The 10,013-nt window shown below is 39.7% G+C and overlaps 1 protein-coding gene across 1 annotated transcript; it reads left to right on the top strand.

The window, feature by feature from the left end:
- On the top strand, positions 1 to 9,241 carry LOC124487259. The gene is made up of 10 exons (XM_047049444.1): positions 1 to 783; positions 861 to 947; positions 1,080 to 1,151; positions 2,826 to 2,921; positions 3,068 to 3,169; positions 3,320 to 3,421; positions 7,729 to 7,839; positions 7,928 to 8,147; positions 8,483 to 8,643; positions 8,737 to 9,241. The coding sequence occupies exons 1-7, from the start codon at positions 483 to 485 to the stop codon at positions 7,743 to 7,745; spliced, it is 777 nt and encodes a 258-aa protein (XP_046905400.1). The 5' UTR covers positions 1 to 482; the 3' UTR covers positions 7,746 to 7,839; positions 7,928 to 8,147; positions 8,483 to 8,643; positions 8,737 to 9,241.
- The last annotated feature ends 772 nt before the right edge of the window (positions 9,242 to 10,013 follow it).

Here is a 10,013-nt window from a genome sequence, read left to right as displayed (position 1 = left end):
TGCAAGTCATATTCTGCATGTGGTAAGTGTTCGTTATTCGTATTTTTTGTAGGTTACTTGAATAAGGTCAATGTTGACTGCAAAGCTAGCTGCAGTTGATATAACCAGATATTCCGGCTATAACTTGCTAGCTTATTAAATACCATCGTTATTATGTGTGTTGGTGATGCTAGCTAGCTAACGTTACTAGTAGTTCACTTTCCAGCTAAAGCTATTGCTTCAGTTTTGCGCTCAAACTCAGCACAATCATCGTTTATTTTAGGAAGACGACACCCATTAATCTCTGTCTATCCATAGTTTTACCAGGATGTTATCAAGTACAGTTCCTAAACAAATTAAGTAAAATTGGATTATTACCTAGTCTTTAAATTGGAAAGGTACAGTACAGTAGCTCTAACATTGTAGGCATTCTATGTGGCATCATGTGTAGAGAAATTATACTAGCTTTAGTTTGCACTGTAGATATTTGTTAGTGATGTGTTATGAAAGTACTGATCCTCTTCTCTTCCGTTTCTCCTGAGTCCTGGTCCTTAGTCCCGATCACTACAGCGGTTGCCGCCTCAGCGCCTGCACCCGGTCTCTCCCTTCTGGGAGCCCGGAGACAAAATCCGTCCAGCTCTCTTTTGGTCCGTGCGGCGGCTGTTGCTACGACGCCTGCAGCTGGGTCCTCCTTACTGGGAACCTGGGGACTAGCCCCTCTCAACGCTGCTCCCTCTACACGGGCAGCCGACACTACGACCGCCGCACCACAACTAGAACTCTACACTAGACACGAGCACAACGGTAACAAGAACAACTGGAGCCTGACTCCTGATAGATCGACTATAATAATGGGTGACTCTAATCTTCATTGTCTTCAGGCCATCAACATATCGAGACAGTGCAAGTCGACTGTTATCCATGTCATGGATGGAAAAAGTACAGTGCCCGGATCATATGTGCCAAAGGTAATTTAATTTGAACAGTTTTGATCATCTTATATTTTATCAGTTTATTTCAGTATTAAGTAAAACATATTTGCTATTTTAATATGATTGACAAATTCTTCATAAAATGTATTTTTTGTCTTATATAACCAGATGACTATTTCGAGGCCAGAAGAAAAATGAAAGAATACTTGAACAGTGATACAGCAGGTCTGCAGTCTGAGGGTGAGGGTTCTCAAAGAAAGAGGGAAAAAAATAAACGGAATGTGTGTAGGGGTTACATAGTGTGTGATTATGTGTACCACATGTTGCATGTTTTTAAACTTTTTCATAACTGACAAGTGAGTGACAGTGAGCCTGAGGAGAGGTCTGATGATGAGCAGTGTTTCCCACACATAGACTAATTTGTGGCGGTGCGCCACAGAATCAACACCGGCCGCCACATATTGCGTTTCGTGAAAAAAATGTTTTTATCGCTATTTAGGTTAAAACACGCAGCGTATTCATTCAGCTGCATTTCCTTTCCCCTGCCCTCCCTCCGTCTCTGTCACTCATGCGTCTTTCTCACATATGCACAGTCACAACGTCAGCACACGTTAGCAACAATGCATACATACGCCGTTCTAGTAAGACCGACAGCTATATCAGCGAGCTTTCAGCATTAATGGCGCGTTTTCAGATGCTATTTTAAGGGTGCATGCTTGGCCCGTGCGCACTACTGGCGAGGCCAGGCTCCTTTTCCTGCAAGTTACGTTACATTTCTTCCATGTCAATGATTGAAAAGAGTTTCATGAGTCTCTGTATGTGAACTTGATTTTTAACAATTGTGGCAAATTCCGTTTGAATAGCAATCCACAAGATAACAAGCGCGCCTGCTCTTAAAGGAAACGTGAGATGTTGCTCTGATTGGTTAATTGCACGTTACGCCCAAACCACACCCATGAGTAATGTAGCTACTTCAGACCCACCCATTTTAGATTTGCGCCAGGCGCAGAGTCATTTATCCCGCCGGTATAATAGCAACAGCGCCGGAGTCCCGCCCACAAAGTCACTTGCGTTTCACTTTTTGATACTTACGTTTCAGATTGTTAAAATAGGGCCCAAAATGTCATTATCAATGCTATTTTGGTGGCCATCTTGAAAATCTCCAGTGACATTTCAAATGGTTTTCTTGATGTTAAAACTATTTCACAAGTTATTTTAGATGTTGAGAAAAGCGCTGTGAAAGTTTGATTCTTGATTTCCCAACAGATTCTGTGTGTATTTCAGACACGTCACATCCATAACAGAATACTGTCACATCCATAACGCAGGTTTTTCCTCATAAAATTCTGCATAAAAGACTAAATGTTTTAAAAATTGCTATTTTTATGTTCACCTAAAACTCCATGATCATGTCAATATCAAACTTTCTACATTAGACTTAAGGGTTCACAGAGTTACAGAAAAAAGTACAGTCTCCAGAAAATGACTGTAATTTCTCATCACATCCATAGGTGTTATTGTAATAATTTTGTGTCTGAGAAATATTTTTTGCTAAAAAAAAATTCCTCTATTCTACCCATTGAGTACTTTCAGAATATGCATGACAAATTTAAATATTGTAAGAAGCTTGGTTTTACTGATAAATTGTTCTTGTCATTTTGAGTACAAATGTCACATCCATAACGCTGGAATTGCCCTGAACTGACTTGGTGTTAAACTGTGATGATAACGTGTTCCCTTCCATTTGTTTGAGCAGTGTATATTCTCAAATTCATCATGTTTTGATTTTCATGAATGTTTTGACCTTTGTGCCATGGTTACTGCTGTCATACCTGATTTATTGTCTATACATTTTTGAAGCCACTTTAAGATGGTGTCATAATCTCTTAATTTCTTTGCATTATCTGCTCTCAGACACCAGCACTCAAGTACTGCCGAACGGAAGAAATGGCCTACAGTTTAGCTGCCCAACTGACGCACCAGGATACCAGGACATGCAAGGGTTTATTGGTTAGCGATCGATGCCTGACACACGATTGTGTTTAGCCAAACCAAGCTGGTCATGTTTTTTTCAGTTAGTCCTTTTCAGCATTAATAACAAGCTTCATGTTGTGCTTGCTAGGGAATTGGGAAAACTTATATTTATTTTCTCCTAGTTGCCAACCAGCAGGACTACTGTGACTATAGTAGGACCTACACAAATCTCACTACCAGTTCCAGACCATCTCAATTCCCTGGTCTGAACAATGTTCCTCCAGGTATACTCCTCAAGGTCTCACACTACTCAACAAAAATGGAACTTAAAGCCTCAAAGTGGGAGACCTTGCTGTCATTGACATTGAAAGAGAAACATAGTAACACATGTATTGATATATTGCTGTCTGCTCTCACTGTCGGTTTTCTACCAGGCACCAGCCCTTTGCCCCTGCCATGCAGGAGAAACATTCTACAAGTGAGCAGCCCAACGTGCTCACTAGAAAACCTTGTCCATGACCCACCAATGCTTACTGGTAAGATATCAGTTCCTAACATGAAACCTTTAAGAAATATAATCTTGTTCACAGAATATTTCTCTTGAGCCTGCAACACCTATTCCAAATTTTGTGAGCAACAAAGAGAGGGATTTAGCAAAATGTTAGCCATGTATGCCAGTGAGTAAGTAAGACTTTATTTATATAGCACATTTCATACAAGAATTGTAGCTCAAGGTGCTTTACATAAAATCAATAAAAACAATAATACAAGTGATAAAAGTAATAATTAAAATAGCAACAATAATATAACTAATACAAGTAGTAAAACCCTTCTGAGATAAAATTACCTAAATGCTTCGGTAAAAAGGTAGGTTTTGAGCTGTATTTAAAAAATGTCTAGCGTGTTTGCTTCCCTAATATTTATGGGTAATTTGTTCCATAGTTTTGGGGCATAATTAGCAAAGGCCGAATCACCAATCTTCTTATGACTGCTTCTGGTGACCTTTAATAGGCCTGCATTTGATGATCGCAGTGTTCTAGCTGGTGTGTAGTTTATAAGGGAGTTAGCAATGTAGCTAGGTCCTTGTCCGTGTAGAGCTTTGTATATGAGGAAAAGGACCTTAAAGTCAATTCTGAAGGTAACAGGGAGCCAGTGTAAAGTAGCTAGGACAGGACTAATGTGTTCTCTCCTTTTAGTTTTGGTTTATAATCTAGCTGCAGAATTTTGAATTAGCTGTAGTCTTTCAGTGGTTTTCTTGGGAAGACCAGTGAAAAGTGCGTTACAGTAGTCCAGCCGGCTGGATATAAAAGCATGAATTAACTTCTCTGCATAATTTTGGTTCATGAATGGTCGTACCTTTGCTATATTCCTCAGGTGCAAGAAATCCGTTTTGGTCACTTTATTTATGTGAGAGTTGAAGTTCAAATCTGAGTCCAGGATAACACCGAGACTCGTCTCCTCTGGTTTAAGACAGGGGCTTAAGCCTCCTAGATTCTTAGTAAGCATCTCTCTTTTGGATTTGGGGCCACATAGTAGGACTCCGGTTTTGTCTTCTTTTAATTTAAGAAAGTTATCATTCATTCATTTGTTTATTGCCAACAGGCAGTTGGTAATGGAATTGATGGCCGTTGCATCGTTAGGTTCAGTGGATATATATAGTTGTGTGTCATCCGCATAGCTATGGAAATCTATTTTATGTTCTCTGATTATGTCGCCGAGTGGTAACATATAAAGAGAAAAAAGTAATGGACCTAAGCAACTTCCTTGAGCAACCCCATAGCAGTTCTCATGTTTCTTGGACCTATGGTCTCCTAAACTAACATAAAACTTCCTTCCTGTGATATATGATTTTATCCAGTTCAATACACTATACGTGAACCCAATAAGCTTTTCCAGTCTATTGATTAGGATGTCGTGATCAATGGTATCAAATGCTGCACTGAGATCTAGCAGGATACGGATAGAGACTTTATTTGCATCAGAGTTTAATCTGAGGTCGCTAATTATTTTGGTGAGAGCAGTTTGTTTTCCTCCATTTTCTCTCTGCTGCACGGCATTTTATCTTCGTTTCACTAACATTTTTATTTCTCAGCCATGGGGAGGTTCTGCTTGTGCACTTCTTTTTGGTTTTCAGTGGTGCAACAGAGTCTAACACAGATAATAGTGCATCATTGAGGTTCTCTACCAATTCATTCAGAGAGCAATCATGATTAGTTGGCTCATATAGAGTGAATTGTTCAGAAAATTTCATTTTAGCTGTATCGTCGAAATTTCTTCTTTGGACTAAGAATTCTTTTGTGTTTTTTGTTAGGATGATTTCCACATTAAAAAGTATATAATGATGGTCTGAGAGGGGTAGATCAGTTATCGAAATATTATTGATATTTAGTCCAGTTGTTATCACTAGATCTAGTTTGTTTCCGTGCTGGTGTGTTGGGTCTGTTATGTGTTGAGTTAGATCGAAACTGTCGAGGAGATTTAAGAGCTCAATAGTTCTTGGGTCTGCTTTTTTATTTACTTGGATATTTAAGTCTCCGTTTAAAACCACTTTGTCATATCTAGTGACACATAGTGATAATAGTTCAGAGAATTCTTGTATGAATATTGGCGAGTGCTTGGGTGGCCGATATATATAATAACAACAAGTATTGATTCGGTTTTGAGCTCTATAGCAAGATATTCATATGATGTGAATTCACCTAGCTCAGTAATTTTGAACAACAGTTTAGAGGAGAAAATTGCTGCGACTCCTCCACCTTTTTGATTTCCTAGAAACTTGGTGAAAGCTGTAATCGGGCAGACACACTTCTATCAGAGTTGCTGTTGCCGTGTCATTGTTTAGCCAGGTTTCTGTTAGACAGATGCAGTCTAAGTAGTTTTCTTTGATCAGATCATTAACTATGTTTAATAGCGCAAGCAAATTACAGAGCTCCGCCTTAAATGCCTAAATGTTTTGTTATTTAGTGATCTAATATTTAGAAGGGACAGTTTCATCTGTGGGGTATTAACAGATAAAACAGGGGTTGATAAATCTTTTGGAAGAATATGGATAGTTCTGTGACTTCTAACACTAGTTTCAGGTTTGTAACCATGCATTTTACCATGACATTTTCTGTTTGTGTATGTTTGGGTATGTTTAATGAAATAGCATGGTGGCTGTCCTAGCGTAGCTTTTCTTTGGGAACGTTTTTGTCACTGAGCTGTTCCATCACAAGGGAATTCATCCGGGGGGTGCAGATCTGTGCAGGGCCCATGTCCTTGCAGGAAGCTGTTTGAATGTTCTGTTCGATGGGAGGTTGTTTGGGATGCGTCAGTCAGCATAGACACAACAGGGATAGGGAGAGAAACTTGATTTGTGGTCAGGAGCATGTGACTGATGTTTGCTGTTAGTAGTCGAGATCCTCTACGGTTTGGGTGGAGTCCGTCAGGTTGAAAACGGTCTGCACAGTTCCAGAACACATTGAAATTATCGATAAATCTCAGTTTGTGTGCCAGACAGACAGATGCCAACCATGTGTTGAAAGATAGTAGTCGACTAAAGGCTTCTTTTTCTCGGCGAAAGCATGCAATCGGTCTACTGATGAATACATCTTGATATCTGTTGAGTGTGTTCAGTAGCTGGGTGAAATGTTTTTTAAGTATCTCAGTGCCAGTTTTCTTGTGTAGGATATCAAACGAGCCAGTGTGGATGACAATCTTAGGGATGTTTGGTTTATTGTTGAGGATTGTTTGTACCTCTGACGACGGTTCCTCGACAGATGTGTTGCTAAGACAAATATTTTCTGTCTTTGCTCTGTCTGTGAGCGTGCAGACCATACGCCTGTGAGTTCAGTTGCGGAAGTATCGTTGCCAAATGTGTAATCCTCCCTCACATGTACTGACTAAAGGCTTCTTGTTTAATGCACAGTGTTACAAGAATCATATCCGTGCTTGGAGGAAGCATATAAGTTCCCTCGACCATTTCACACCTGCCAAGGAGTTACAGATGAGGGGAAATGGAGGGTTGGAAGTGGAATTAGACATGAAAGATTATCATTTTTCGCACAAACGTTTGAGGACATTTTGGTTTGTAAGGACAGATCTTCTGTTAATTTTGATATGCAGTGTCTGGGGCAACATATTATAGATCATTGGAATTATGTAAATAGTGATTAAGACAAGTACATTTTCTTCTGTTACTTCAGTGTTTCCCACACATAGACTAATTTGTGGCGGTGCGCCACAGAATCAACACCGCCCGCCACACATTGCGTTTCGTGAAACATTTTTTTTTATCGCTATTTAGGTTAAAACATGCAGCGTATTCGTTCAGCTGCATTTCCTTTCCCCTGCCTCCGTCTCTCTGTCACTCATGCGTCTTTCTCACATATGCACAGTCACAATGTCAGCACACGTTAGCAACAATGCATACATACGCCGTTCTAGTCTAAGTTCTAAGACCGACAGCTATATCAGAGCTTTCAGCATTAGTGCCGTAGCTAAAAGTCGAGGAAAGTTGAGGCTACTTTTCCCTAGGTACCTTACTCGAAGATTCCCCTTCGTTTTATTGGTGAGAAGTCTCAGGAGCTAGCTACTTACCCGGCGTCCTGGAGCCAACCAGTTAAATAGTTGTTTAGCACTAGCGTGGCTACATACATAATGCAGAAATGATATGTTAGTTGTTAATTTTGTGAAGGTGTGATTCATTTAGGATTAATATTTAATGTAACAAATGGTTAACAAATTAACTGTGTAACAAATTATTAGCGAAGGAATTATTACGACTCACCCCCCCCGGTCTGACAACCCCCGCCACAACTAGATTTCTAATCTGTGGGAAACACTGTACTTCCCCATCTGCCAGCCCTCAGGACCAAATGACCAGAACCTTCACCAATCTCAGTGGCCCTACCGGTTCAAGTTCAGAGCAGAACTGTGTTCAGGGTTGGACAGGGCGGCTCAATCCCCTGCTCAGGTAGGCTGAATGTTATAGTTTATATAAAATGTTTTAAGGATGTAATGCAAGGGCAGGAATTATGTTAATACATTAATTTAACTTTTAGAGGCACAAAGGCACATCCTACTTCTGCTGGAAAACATTAAGCAGCAACAGTCTCAGCTGGCAGCGACTGTCAACGTGCTCTTGACCAGGTTGGGATCCACCCCTCCCGCCCCAGCTGAACTGCCAGAGGAGTTCCAGTTTCCCCTCGACGACATGGGGGAAGTCACAACATTTGAAAATTGGATACAGAATCCAGAGAACAGGAGGAAAAACAGAACCTTGTAAGAAACCACACTCAGTCCCAAAACACAAACCAACATGTGATTTTTATGGAACTCAATAAGCACAAACCTGTTCTAGATTATGCAATAAATATTTATGTTCAGTATTTCTGAAGGAAAATAACTATGGCTTGCTTCTTTTCTCAGATAATACTTTAACATGTTTTGTAGTTCAATGAATCTAGTAAAAAAAAAATATATCTGTACTTGTTATAATTGGAATTGTATTGTATGCACTTATGTTTTACTTAGTGGTGCTCAGAGTACACATGCAAATGAGATCTGTATAATACAAATTAATATCTTCCCCTGTACCTCCCCACACCTTCCCCTAGGTGTCTGCTCTAGCAGCTGTCGGTGGGCAAGACACAAAGAGGGTCACATGGAATATCCTAGGTCATCTCTTTTCATGCACTGTCGCTAAAATAATTAATTGGAAGGGCGTCAATGGAAAAAAAATCCTTTGACCAAATTGGAAGCAAAGTTCTACTGATGCGTATGTTTTCATCCACATCCATGCAACAACAGAGTAAAATGGTTAACAAATTAGCAAAATAAGTTTACTTTTTAAGTTTTATCTTCCGTTTAGGTGCTGTACAGAAATGTGCCATCTCAGGGACAGCAACAGACACGGAGATTTCCCAGCATGCCATTAGGTGGTTCAACTTGGCAACTGACCGAGGGGGTTGCCGCAAGGAGCGCAGCAAACAGGCTGAACAAGAAGCATCTCCGACAGTGTAGCACAGGGCTCTTGTATATGTATGTCTGTATACCTACAGACTATCTTGGACCCCTGCTTTTTTTTTGTTTTAAGATGTGTGACAAAGACCACATTTCATTGTTTTAACTATACAAAATATAATTTGTTTTATCTTGGACAGACAGCATTTTACATTTACTTGAAGTGTTACATTCCTGATTTCAAAGTGTACCATAATAATAATAACGTTTTGCCGTTTTGCCTAGTTCTGCCTTCTGAATGTAGTCAATCAATTGCATTAGTCTCTGCCTTCAAAGCAGATTTGCTTAAATTTCAATTACATTAACTCATCCAATGACCATTTATTGTTTGGTCTTACCATATTACGTATTACAGCTGCACTTAACGTTAGGTCTTGAGATTGTTTTTGGAAAACATATTTTTGGATACAACCAAATAAAAACATAAGTACCATTTTGGCTTGATAATTTTTTGGGAATACTTTGTAAAAAGACAGTTCAGTGCATTAGGCCTACTCAATAACAGGGTTAGGTTCAACATGCTAAATCAATTTGTTGCAGCTAACATTACAAAATAAAGTACATACAATTATAAATTAGCAGATATGGCCCAATGCTGATCTGGGGGTAACATTTTAATAACGGATCCGTGCCAGATTTGCGCCAAATTTGAAAGTATTTTTAATAGAACTGGAACTGTCCTGGGGCCTCATGTATAAACGTTGCGTACGCACAAAAAGCATGCGTACGATGGTTTTCACGCACACTTTGTGATGGATAAAGATGTTCTTGACGTGAGAATGTGCGGGCCGTCACGGAAACTTTTGAGCAGACGTGAGAATGTGCGGACCGTCTGCAAAGTCTTGTCTGGCTCTGTAACATGGCGAATTCCAACTGAAAAGTGCCGAGACTCACCAAACATTACAAAATAAAGTTTACACTAGTAAGTTATGACGTTGACTATTCAAAAAACATACAAATAAACGTTTGATCATTAATGTGGATGATCATATCAAAATGCCAAAACCCAAAACGGGAAATGCTATATAGCCTTCTGTTTATACCGCCACCACTTAATAACTTCTGTTAAACTTGAGGCTGTCAAACGAACGACAAAATCATGCTGTTACGATTCGCCACCACTCG

The sequence above is a fragment of the Hypomesus transpacificus genome, chromosome 26 (assembly GCF_021917145.1).
Source record: "Hypomesus transpacificus isolate Combined female chromosome 26, fHypTra1, whole genome shotgun sequence".
Lineage (NCBI taxonomy): Eukaryota > Metazoa > Chordata > Actinopteri > Osmeriformes > Osmeridae > Hypomesus > Hypomesus transpacificus.
Note: the sequence above shows the minus strand (reverse complement) of the source record. Positions and strands in the feature narration are given on the sequence as shown.